The 12647-nt window shown below is 38.8% G+C and overlaps 1 protein-coding gene across 10 annotated transcripts in view; it reads right to left on the reverse strand.

Moving 5' to 3' along the window:
- The window catches only part of GPATCH2L (G-patch domain containing 2 like), a 90253-nt gene that overhangs the window by 70221 nt on the left and 7385 nt on the right, over window positions 1–12647 (reverse strand). For all 10 annotated transcript variants that reach the window (XR_015252172.1, XR_015252168.1, XR_015252167.1 and 7 more), the window contains one exon: window positions 664–728. Coding sequence is in view for 5 of the 10 variants with exons in the window: in XM_086709224.1 (XP_086565350.1) it covers window positions 664–728 (65 nt within the window). In the remaining 5 variants the exon portion in view is untranslated. The remainder of the gene's footprint in view (window positions 1–663; window positions 729–12647) is intronic.

Consider the following 12647-nt stretch of genomic DNA (forward strand, 5'->3'; position numbering starts at 1 on the left):
AGTCCAAAGGAGCTATATGAAACTCTTATTGGAACATAGTTAGTATGGTTCTAAGCAAGTGTACCCGATAAAAACAAAGTCTCAAATGACTAAGTTGTAAAAATAAAGAACTGGTAATTAAATTATACCAGTCTTATCCACAGTGTTCTATACTGAATTTCAGAAGTCTTAACATTAGAAAGAAGATGTTTTCTAGAATATATTCATCTAGAACACTATGATCATTTATAAACAAGGTTATAAAAATAAACTCTTCCTATGTAAAAATAAGAATGTCTTAATATCCAATGAAGGAGCTAATACAGAAGGATATTTTTTGGTTCTAATTAAAAGCAACTTCCAAAAGTCCTATCCTTGACACTATCCCCCTAATCCGCTATCCCCCTAATCAATGATTCTCAAAGTCTAAACTACCTGCATGAAAATCACTGCAGGTACTTGTGAAAAATTCAGATTCCAAAAGCCAAATCTAACTAGATCTATTTGATTTGTAGGACCTCCGAATGTGCAGTTTTAACAGTTCACCAGGTGGCTCTTATATGCCTTAAAGTTTCAGAACCACTGCCACAGACAACCACCATATTCTCAGTGACATATTCCTATAATCATTCAAATCTTCCCAGAAATACTCAACCAACATCCCAAAGCTGGGATCAAGATTACCTTGCCGTCCTTCATCATTGGTAAAGAGCCCTGTGTCACTGCTGCTACACACACTGCTGGTTTCACTGAAAAGAGACAAACACAAGAGAACACATCAGATCCCGTCAAAACCAAAGCAGCGTCCATTCTTCAGGTTTTCAAATCAGAACATCCCGTTTGCCTAATTTCACTCCGGCTCATTAGCCAATCAGAAATTAAATTTCATAATTAAGCCACAGAGGAAAGCTTATTTTCCTGTAAAACAAAACCTAGGGAAACTTCCAAAATTTATACTTCTATTTCAAAATACTTAAAAAATACCAAAAGTCACTTTGTTAGGTTAGCACTGGAGAGTTATTTAGTGGGGCACCTGGGTGGCTCGGTCGGTTAAATGTCCAACTCTTGATTTTGCCTCAGGTCATGATCTCACAGTTCGTGGGATAGAGCCCACGTCAGGCCTTGTGCTGACAGTACGGAGCCTGCCTGGGACTCTCTCTCCTCTCTCTTTCTCTGCCCTTCCCCCACTCACTCTCTCAAAATAAACAAACTTTAAAAAAAAACTTATTTATTAAGGCTCACAAAACTAATCTCAACTTGGTTGGATGTATTAAACAACACAAATTTACCAATGATTTTTTTTTTTTTAAATACTGTTAACTCTCGGTTTCAAATGAAACTGTCCAACTCTAAGACATGTAGCATCTCTCAAGTTTTGTTCCCATTTACAAAGCGGCAAACAAAAATCCATGAACAGGAAAAAAGTCAGTACGACCAAAGTTACATTTTCTAAATTTAATGTCTTCCCGATATGAAGTGGACACAACAAAATTCATTCTCAAAACAGAAGGTTAAAAATAAAAAGGTATAAACAAACTCCATTTGAAGCCAATGAAATACAACTTTTGCTCTGTAGACTTCTGTTCAATTTACTTCATTTTCTGAGCTATTACTAACAATTGATTCTGCCTCTTCTGATGCTGCAATGTCTTGGGCCTAATCTCCATTAAATTTGATCTGGTTCAGGAAAAATTTCCCTATTCTTTACAATTTTAGCTATTCCCTTGATTGGGAGTGTTTCCTTCCAAACTCGCCATTTTTTTTCACCTACTCTAAAAGATGGAAGGAACCAGAGCAAGGAAGAAACATTCTTATCATACTGCATAAGCAATAGGCTTGGCAAAATCCCAGTCTACATTTCTGGATCAAAAATGTGAAAATATTTTGTATTTTTGCAACATGTCCAAATATCTTGCCAACACGAAATCCTTAAACTGCTGATTAAATTAAGTAGCTGTGCTCTTTCCTCGCTTAAGTTTATCTCTGAAGAGATCCAAGAAATTTGCTGCAGCAAGAGCCAATAAAACATAACTCGATTTATTTAAACATTCTTTCATTTTCTTTTCTTCTGTACTGATAAGTGAGAACTTTCTCGGGTGTTGTCGTAAGAAATGTGTCACAAAACTATACTACTGGATTCTGATGGATTTAGAATCTTCAAGGAGCTCTGCGGGTAAAACCAGAGGCCATCCTCCCTGAGCACTGCACCCTTCCTACTTCTGAGTTCGAGGAACTGTGCCTGCTGAACTTAATGGTGCTACTTTTGTATTTTTAGTAAATTCCTAAGAACATCAGTGGTCTAACTCCCTTGAGTTCTACTACACAGTCTCTCATATTACCAGTTTATTATCCTCATCTGGCCTCAAAGATAGACCAAATTTGATATTATTTTAACTCCTCTTCATAGTAAGCAGGCCTTAAAAAAAGCACATTAAGCTATAGAACAGATACGCTATCCCATCAGCACGTTATATACACTTTATTAGTTTGCAGTATCACTAACTGAGATTTAGGGGTCAGCACATGATAGCCTGCACCTATTTTAGCCTGTGAGCTAAGAATGGTTTTTACAGCAAAAAAAGAAATCAAAAGAAGAATTTTGTGACACGTGGGAATGATATGAAATTCAAATTTCAGTGTCCATAAGTAAAGTTTTATTGGAACAGAGCCACAGTTATTCATTTACATATCATCGATGGCTGCTTTCACACCACAACTTCAAAGCTGAGTGGTAGTAGCAACAAAGAACATATCACAAGCAAATCCCTAAAATATTTACTATCTGGCTCTTTACAGAGGAAGTTTGCTGATCCCTACTCTACATGTACAAGTTCTACTCTTGAGTATTTACCATTATAAAATTTAAACTGCTTGCTTTATTACAAAATCTATCAATTCTTTTCCCCATTCATTTCCAGCCACCTGTAAGTACTACAAAATACAGTGCTCCCTTGATCCTTTTTTGCACGGATGCCGTTCTCTCCTCGTATTCTAAACCAAGGGGGTAAGCTCAAAGAAATCTGCTGGATCAAGAAAGGTGCTGGTAACCTAAAGCCTTCGTGTCACTGTACCTTTTCTATTTTTGTCGACAGCATTTAAGAGGACTCACGGTTTCTGAAAGAGCCTGGATTAAACATGTCTATAAGCTTTCTGTATATAGTTAATTCGAGGAATGGCAATGATGTTACAGAAATATCACCAGGATTTTAAGACTATGATCAAGGGAGAGAAGTATTTTCTTCACAGAGAAAATAGTGTGTCTTACAGCATGCTTATGACATAAAAGTATCACCAGTCTACTGGTATCTGGAAGTAACTAGTACATTGGATAGCATCTGCTAATTCTATTTATTCCTTCAGAAGAACTTGCACTGTGGAAATCTAATCATACGTAAGAAACTGTTAGCATGATTTGATGAGAAAAAAGACAAAAGTGGGAACTTCGTGGCATATCTGCACATAAACACTATGATACAGCATGCAAAAATGTAGTGCTAGCTAGAAAGTAGAAGCAAATATTTCCCCTTCCAAATTATAAGACAAAGTTGTCCAGTTCTGAAGACTTCATTCACTTCTGGCTCTGAGATCTGCTTTGAAAAAAAATCAGCTTAGTGAGATTTAATAGCGATTTAGTCAACTATAAAATGTTAATTTATGGGGTGCCTGGGTGGCCCAATCGGTTAAGCATCCGACTCTTCATTTCGGCTCAGGTCAGGATCTCACAGTTCGTGAGTTCGAGCCCCACATCTGTGCTGATGGTGCGGAGCCTGCTTGGGATTCTGTCTCCCTCTCTCTCTCTGTCCCTCCCCTACTTGCTCTCTCTCTCTCAAAATAAATAAAAATAAACGCTTTTAGAAAATGTTAATTTAGCTAACTAAACAGAATGTTTAATGGTCTATTAAAACTAAGCTACCTTTCAATAAACATAAGTTTCTTTTAGCACCTTTGTAGTTCACAAGGTCAAAAAGTTAAAAGGTGACAGAATCCTACATGTTTTTCCTATCTCAAAACCTTCAAATTTGTTTATAACTTTTTTGCCATGAGCCTTTTTACTAGGCAAGGAGAAAAAGCTCTGCTCCTGATTTTTGTAAGAAAAAAGTGTGATCCTACCTTTAGTGTCCACTCTACTTGTGGTCCTCTGAAGTTTAGTCAGGAAGACAAAAACTCAGCCTTTGTTAATCTTCAGAAAAACTAGACAAAACCCACAAAGATAGCAGGTGTGAAATCTCATCTTTTCCTAAAATGGCAGCCACTCCTATAGGCAGCAATGCCCCCTGTCTTTGCTTTGGGAGCTGTTCTGGACTCCCTGTTCTCACATGGTTCTCACCTATAAATAGTTTGCATTAAAAATAAAATCCTCCTAGAATATTTCTAAAATTTCTAAAAATGTATTAACCCTACAAATAATTTATACATCATTCAAAAAATTCAAAAAATTAGGGCAATTAGTTTCTCACAGCAAAAGGAGGAAAAGCCCCCTCCCCCATTTCTCCTAAACTTCTACTCATTCACTTAGTAAGCACTGACTATTTACCATACACCAGAAACCACTCTACCCAGTCCTAAAACTAACAAAGAAACGTCTCAATAACAATATAAAGGTGTACATTTTATAAGAAACCTAGTCTAAACCACGGGAGAGGGATGTGAAAAGGAAGAATGCTTTCCAATGAATAATACTCTGCAAATAAGGGGGTGTGCAAGCCTACAATTTAACCATGTAACACTGAGGAAATCTCCCCATCTTAGAAATCAGAAAACACCTCAAAAGTATTTCTATGTGAGTAAAAACAGTAATAATACATCACACTTCTCTACAGTGGTTGTCCCTAAAAAATGTTCCCACACTGAATTCAGCAGCATAGCCACCATTTTAAATAAGACACAAATAAAATTAAAGCCTGGGTTTTAGACCACCAATTGTATTACCTAATTATTATTATATGTTAGAAAAGAAACCAAACCACATCGAGCTGAAAAAACAGAAGTGTAAAGAAAGTCCCACTAACCTGCAGTTCCAGAGGCTTCCCTCCTCCAACATTGTATTATGAACACTTTGAAACATATGAAAAGGTTGAAAGAAGTTCCAGTTACCACTCACACTCCATCACATCACCTACCGCACATCACACACTGCCATGAACATTTTGCTTTTTCTGTTTTATCACACATCTATCCCTCTAACCTTCCCTGCTGGGCATCTTGGTAATCCAAGACACTCTTGGTAGACCAGATGATTGGCATCCACTCTCAGAGAAGGAGATTATCACAGGAATCAAGCCTAATAAAACACTATTGATACCCCTCATCCACTTGAATCATTGATTCCAGGGCAAACACTCTGAGCTCAATATTGTAAACCTTGGTATGAACTTTAAAATGCTTTCATCTGAATTGCTCTTCCTTCCAAGTTCTGAAAATGAACCGTTTGCCCTTTTGAGGAGCAATTAAAGGGTATTTTTTCAAGTTGGCAAAAACTCTCAGTTACAAAGTTTTAAAAACTACAGTATTTTTATTCTATAGAAGAGATCAATGTTTTGGCCTTACTACGTTCTCTAAATCTGAAACTTACGCTTGTTGGTGAAAGCAAAATCAATCAAGTGAAAATCCCAGATCAGCACCTAGAAACATCAGCAGTAGCTCTCAACTCAAAGAAATTTTACCCCCTTCTCCTCACCCCCACTCCCACCTTGCACCCGCGGGGTCATGTGGCAATGTCTGGAAACATTTTTGTTTGTCAGGACTTGGAGCAGGGGAGGGGGAGTTGGTGTCCTACTGGCATCTACTGGGTAGAGCGTTGCATCCTACAATGCACAGGACAACCCTCACAACAGGGAATCATCGGACTCAAAAATGCCAGTAGTGCCAAAGGGGAGAACCCTCGTCTATAGTGATAAAGTACAGGATGAAGCCGACAGGGCATCTTGTTAAGGAAAACCACTTCAGAGAGGAGGCTGTGCACTTTTGCTGGATAAAGCCGGCCTTCAAGGACAGAGGTCAACATCCCATAGTAGCAACAATGCCATTCTCTTGCCAGGGCCTCAAAGAGCCTGAGGCCTCTGGATCCCAGGAATCACGAGAAGGTAGCTGGACCTTCAGGCCAACTGGTAGAACTGAAACTACTCAAGAGTTGTACAGATCACTCCTCCCTGCCCAGCCCAGGCAGAGAGAGGAGAGAGAGATCCAGGCTGGGAAAGAGGGTAAGATCTTGCTCATTTCAGTCTCCCCAATGCCTAGCACGGCACCCGGCACACAGCAGGCATTCAGCAAATGTTACATATGGAATGAACTCCTTCAGATCAGCTGCTGCTTCCCCTTCTATGGCCTTCATGCCGTATCACTTCACTTCTCTAATACTATTTCCTGCAAGGCTGTTCTGAGGATGTGATGATATGAGGTATGTGAACCCACTTTGTAGACTCTAGAATCTTATACAGAACCAAAGGATGAAAGATTCAGAAGCTACCTCTAAGGTGCTAATTCTCATATGTCTCCAATATTATTATTTTAGCAGATGATAGTGTTAATTCCCTGACAGTCTTTTTATTAAATAGCAATCTAAATTCTATAGGACTCTCAATTATACTCCAGTAAAGAAAAAACAACATTCTATGGGACTTGAATCTGTTCTCATTTTGAATGGAAAAATAAATGTGGCTTATGAAATCTAATATGTTCTCTATATGGGGCTTCATCCAAGAGAGGGAGACATAGCTCTCAGTAGATATCCAAACCAGAAGTGTCTCAAGAAGGGGTTTGGTACTTGAGTGGAGTTCCAGAAAATTATTAATAAGAATTATTAATAAGAAAATTATTGATAGTACAAAAGTATTAGATAACAATTCTATATTAATAATTTTAATCAATAATTTTATAGTTGTTTATTAATAATAATAGTTCAAATCATTAATAGAAATTATTAATACAGAATTCATTATTGATTCAAGTAATATCATTTACTGAGTTCTAGTACAGGCCGGGCAAAGTACTAAGGGCTTTACATTCATTATTACATTTCTTCTACTGCAAAACTCTACGAGGTAACTATGTCAACCTCATATTACAAGTGAAGTAGTGAAACCTCGAGAGGCCAAGCAAGTTGCCCAACATTACACAGCAAATAAACGTCAGAGCCAGTACGGTGTATTTCCAAAGTCCATGAGCTTGCTGAATGGCCGCCAAAACATGGATGGTGCACAGATTCATTTACCAAGTAATTCCATGTTTCTCTCTTCATGAGCTACTTTTCAATTCAGCACTTCTCATTTTCATTCTCCTGAAAATGCTAACAGATTAACTGAACTTGGGAAAGAATGTTCCTTTGCTTTTTGCTAGTTAAAACATTCAGACACAGCTGAAACTCTATGTTTTGACTCTAACTATATCAGCTAAAAATGCATCAAACATGCTGAACACCAAGAAAACAAACTAGGGACTCACTTTGGAAAAAGCTCTCCATCTTAATGCCGTATTTTGAATTTTAAAAATAAATATTCACCTTCAGTATACATACTTACAACAAAATATACTCTCAGTTATCTATACCTTCGCTTGTCCTTAGAGTTCCTGAATGCCCTTCCTTTGAAATCAAAGTAAAAACATTCCCCCAAATTCTAGGGACAGATACTCTGAAAATACCATTCCTGAATCTAGCTTCACACTAAGTCAGGAAAAAATTCCAGAAGATGGAGAGCCATCTGTGGTAACTAGACTGTCAGATGACTCCCAATGATCCCAGCATCCTGGTATTTCCCAGCCTGGTTGGTCTGTGTGACGACCAATGGCATAGGAAGAAGTAACGGTAGGTCACTTCTGAGATTAGATTATAGAAGACTGTGGCTTCCCTCTTGGACACTCAGTGAGGGCTGGTATGCTCTCTCTCTTTCTCTCTCTCAAATCATTACCCCTAGGGAAAGTCAAGTGCCATGTCTTGAGAATACGAACAGCCCTGTGGAGGGGCCCCTGTGGAAAGGAACTTACAGTCCAACAGCCTACAAGGAATTGAAATCTGCCAATAGCCCTGAGTGAGCTTGGAAGTGATCCTTCAGTCACAGTTATGCCCTGAGACAACTACAGCCCCAGTCAACAATTTGACTGTGACAATATGAGACTCGGAACCAGAACCACCCAGCTAAGCTACTCCCAGATTCTTGACTTCAGAAACTGTAAATGTTACTTAAAGCTACTAAGTTTCAGGGCAGTTTTTTTTTTTTTTTTTCTGACACAATAAATAATACAGTATTTTTGTGAATTCTTTTTTGAAAATAATTCCCTACTTTCTAGCCCTAACAAAAGCTTCTAATTTGAATAAGACAAATCTCTGAATTCTCATAATTGGGAGAAAAAACACACTTTGTCCTCTGACCTGACAGCTCGCTGGTTCTTTCATATTCCTAACCACAAAGGACTATAAATTTAGAACTGAGTAAGAGTAGTTTATACCTGTCTCAACTAAAATAAGGAATTCGTTTATTACCTATAATTAAAACAGCGGTATCAGTAAGTTAACACCTGGATTATTAACCAAGTACCTTGAATAAGATGGATCTTTTACATCTAATTTTAAAAGAAACAAACAGGAGAGAGAGAATGGCCTCCACCATCATGTTAAAAGATAAGGGGTTTTCATTTTAACTTTTTATTAAATAATGCACTTAACAAAAATTTTAAATCGTCTTAGAATCCAGAAAAACAGAAAGGAAAAGTCACTCCTAGACCCAGAGCCCAAAGACATCTTTGCTCAATTTTTTTCCTGGGTCAAGGTGGTATATCTATAACCGTATAGAGTCAGATTTCAGAGTCTAAAAGTAACTATGACCAAGGGAGAGGTTTTTCAGAGAAATATCTCACACCAACTGCAAAATTATTCCCACAATAACTTAATAAGTTGTAAGAATGTATAATGAAGGAGTTTGTTTTCTGGTTTCACTCGGAGGATACCACAAAAGAAACAGCCTCACTGGTTTCACAGGCTTATTAGTGCAGCCCCTGCAATCAGGTATACTGGGTAAAGATTTAATGATTTTCCCCAGGACTCTGCTACTGAGCTAGGAGGGTGTGCCTTACAGAAGCCCACCCATCCTTCTACGACTTACCTTTTCTTAGAGCTAATAGTGATTCATCTTCAGTTAGAAGAAATGTCTCTGCAGAGTAAATTTTTAAAGAACATATATTCTGAGACCTGAATGTCTAAGAATGCCTTTCTGCTGCTTTTCCATATGAAATCTATCCTGGCTATATATAAAATTCAGGGGGGGAGTAGGAGAGCAATCTTCCCCCCCCTACCCCCCACTCCAAAATTCTACAGGCAACTGCAGCCCTTCACACTTAGTACTGTAGGAATAAATGCCAGCCTTGTTTTCATCCCTTTTAAAATTGTTCTTTATACCCAGGGAGCCTGGGTGGCTGTTGGTTAAGTGTCCGACTTCAGCTCAGGTCATGATCTCACAGTTCATGAGTTCAAGCCCCACGTCTGGCTCTCTCCTGTCAGCACAGAACCCAATTCAGATCCTCTGTCTCCCTCTCTCTCTCTCTCTGCCCCTCCCCTGCACATGCTCATGCGCACTCTCTCTCCAAAATAAACATTAAAAAAAACAAAAAATTGTTCTTTATACCTGTTCCACCCCTGCACCAAGGCAGAATGCAAACTTCTGCCAGGATAGGTCTAGGTAGTATGTGTCTGTTCATTCATTTTCCCTTTTAATCTTTATAATTTTTCAACCCAAGAATGCCTTTTCTCTTCAGTTCTATTTTTTAAATCATTATTCTATTCCAATGCTTCAGTTTCTTCCTTTGAAATATTTACATACTCATAGACAGGGCCTCTATCTTCTGTTCTCCAGATCTATCAACTTCTCTCTCATTATCACCTCCTCTCATTGCATTTTGGGAGGGCTTCCAAAGTTTTCCAAATCAACTCAATTTTCCACAGAATGAATTGTCTTGTTTTAACACTGCAATTACATCAATTTCCTTACATTTTTCCTCCCATACTACTGGGTTTTCAAATAGCCATCTTTCTTTCCTTATGAGTTAACTGTTCCTATTCCAAAGTGACTATGTCTTTTTTGCATCCTAAAGAAGACTTTCTAAAATGTTCTGGTTTCCACTGGCAATCATTTTTGGATATGTGTTTTTCCTCTGAACTTTCAGGATAATGTTCCTTTTCCCTTATTCCACAGAACTTGTTGAAAGGCCTCTTGCTGAAAACTGGTTTACCTAGAATCTCGTTACTTGCCAACAGAAAGGGTGTGTAAATGACCCCTGGTCCCATTCTCTATTCTCTTGGATATAGATAACATGCTTCCCACATCTACAACTGGCTAAGACAATGTGTAGAGCTCCTGGCCTAACACCCAGTGTCACTGGTAGGCTTTTACCTCATATAGTTATGTGGGACCAAGACAGGATCTTCTTCTGTCACTGCCTTATTCTGACCCCATTCCAAGAGTCTACAATATATAAAGATATATAAAACACTGCAATTTCTAGAATGCACCACTAAGAGTGATTTTTTCTTCTCTCCTCATGCCAACAGTAAACTTTATTCTTGGAAAATGTATTTCCCAGGACCGAATTTGCAGTGACTGCCTCCTACTCCAAACACAAATACACACACAGAAAACACTAATTCCTTATCCAAGTATATTCTGGGAGTTAGAGCCTCCAAACAGAAACTCAAAGATACAGATTGGGAAGTACAGTATCCCCTCTTCTCCGCACAGCAGAGAAGTTCTAAGACTCTCACTGATGCCTGAAACTGTAGATAGTACCTAACCGTATATATACCATGTGTTTTTCCTATACATATGTATCCATGATTAAGTTTAATTTTATAAATTAGGCACAGTAAAAGAGAGGCAATAACTAATAATATAACAATATACTATAATAAAAGTTATGTGAATGTGGGCTCTTTCTCTCAAAATATCTTCTACTCACCCTTCTTCTGATGATCATGTGAGAGGATAAAATGCCTAGGAAAGGAGATGAAGTGAGGTGAACCATGCAGGCACTGTGATGTACTGTTAGGCTACTCCTCCTCCTCCTGACGGAATGTCAGAAGGTGCATCACCTGCTTCCAGACCACATCTGACTGAGGGTTAACTAAAACCACAGAAAGAAACTGGGCAAGAGGGGACTACTGTAGAGGACGGAACAACACTCTGGCTCACACTGCGGCTGCCTGATTTTCTGACTAAAATGGACCTGCGATTCTGAACAAAGGCCTGACTATAGAGAGAGGATGAAGGGTCTCACTACATACCTTCAGCGTAGGCTCAGCACTGCCGATGTGGGCTTCCAACTGCACATCTATCAGCCTTGTGGTTTGTCGCTATCTTGGCGAGAGGCCAACTCTAAGTCCTGGTTCCTGGCGATGTGAGTTTACAATGTTTTCTCTCTTCCTAAGCATTTTAATGGGCAGCTGATATTGCTTATCAAATGTTTTCTACACTATGAAGTTACAATGATGCACTGGAAGGAGGCTGTGACTGGAAAGAGTTCCAGAGTCTCAGTGTTACAAGGGACCTTAGAGGTCATGCAGCACAGTCTCGCCAACTCTACAATAACTCAGTAAGTGGTCACCAAGCCCAGGCTTGAACCCCTTCAGTCACCTAGAACTCATTACCCGGTGAAACAATTCATTTCATTTTTATAGAGGTCGAATTTTTGGAATATTGTATCTGACAACGAGGCAACGTCTTAACTCTCTGTGCTTTCCATTTTTATGAGCCCTACCTCCATCCTCTGGAGTCACACAGAATAATCTTAACACACTTCTTTCAAGAGACAGATTTTCAAATAAAGTAGTATCAAATCCATCTCCCAAGGTGTCTTTCTCCGTTGTTCCCAAGGATATACTAGCAAAACTCTGCATAAATCTATGGACGCACGCTATGCTAGCTACTCAGAACTCTCAAATGCAATAGTACCATTTGCAACAATGGTAAATATACTCTTGGTCAGCACCTCCAGTTATGGAATAGGAAACAGGGCAACCTCAACCTACCACATACATTCTTTCCAGTATTCCCTGATTAATGACCTCCACTTGCAAAGGAGGCTACTTACCTTAACCATGAAATAATGAATACTATTGATCCAACAAGGTACTGCTATAGAGTGTTACTGATCACCCAATCTTTGGTTAAAATGGTCCTCATTTAGCAATTTCACTGTCACAAACACCTGGAGCAAAGCATGCTCATAATTAAAGAGTTTGGGGAGGTAAAGTGAGAGGTGATGGACAGAGATCTCAGCTTTCTCCCATTTATTCTTGCTTCTGAGCTATTGTTTGTGTCAGAAGGGATATTGATTTTCTATAAAAATAAGAAAACAAGAGGCACCAAGGGGCCGCAGAAGGTCAGCGTGGGCTGGAAAAGGAGGGGGGAGGGTTAGCACTCTATCTCTGTCACTTGCCTTCCAAGAGAAGGGAATATTTTCTTTCCTGTGAGATCGGCCTCTAATACATCACCGTAGGAAAGCTCCTGACTGAGACTTCAGGCCAACACCAAACCAATTCACTTAGAAAAACCAAAGAAGCTAAACTATATTTAAGGGGAACAAACAAAGGATGAGTTAGTGAAGAACAGAGTAAAATTAGGCTATGAATCACCTAATACCTGCGATATAGACAATATGAATAAAAACAGTAGAAAGGAATTTTA

This window comes from Puma concolor, chromosome B3 (genome assembly GCF_028749965.1).
Source record: "Puma concolor isolate L17-30 chromosome B3, mPumCon1.1.hap2, whole genome shotgun sequence".
NCBI classification, from domain to species: domain Eukaryota; kingdom Metazoa; phylum Chordata; class Mammalia; order Carnivora; family Felidae; genus Puma; species Puma concolor.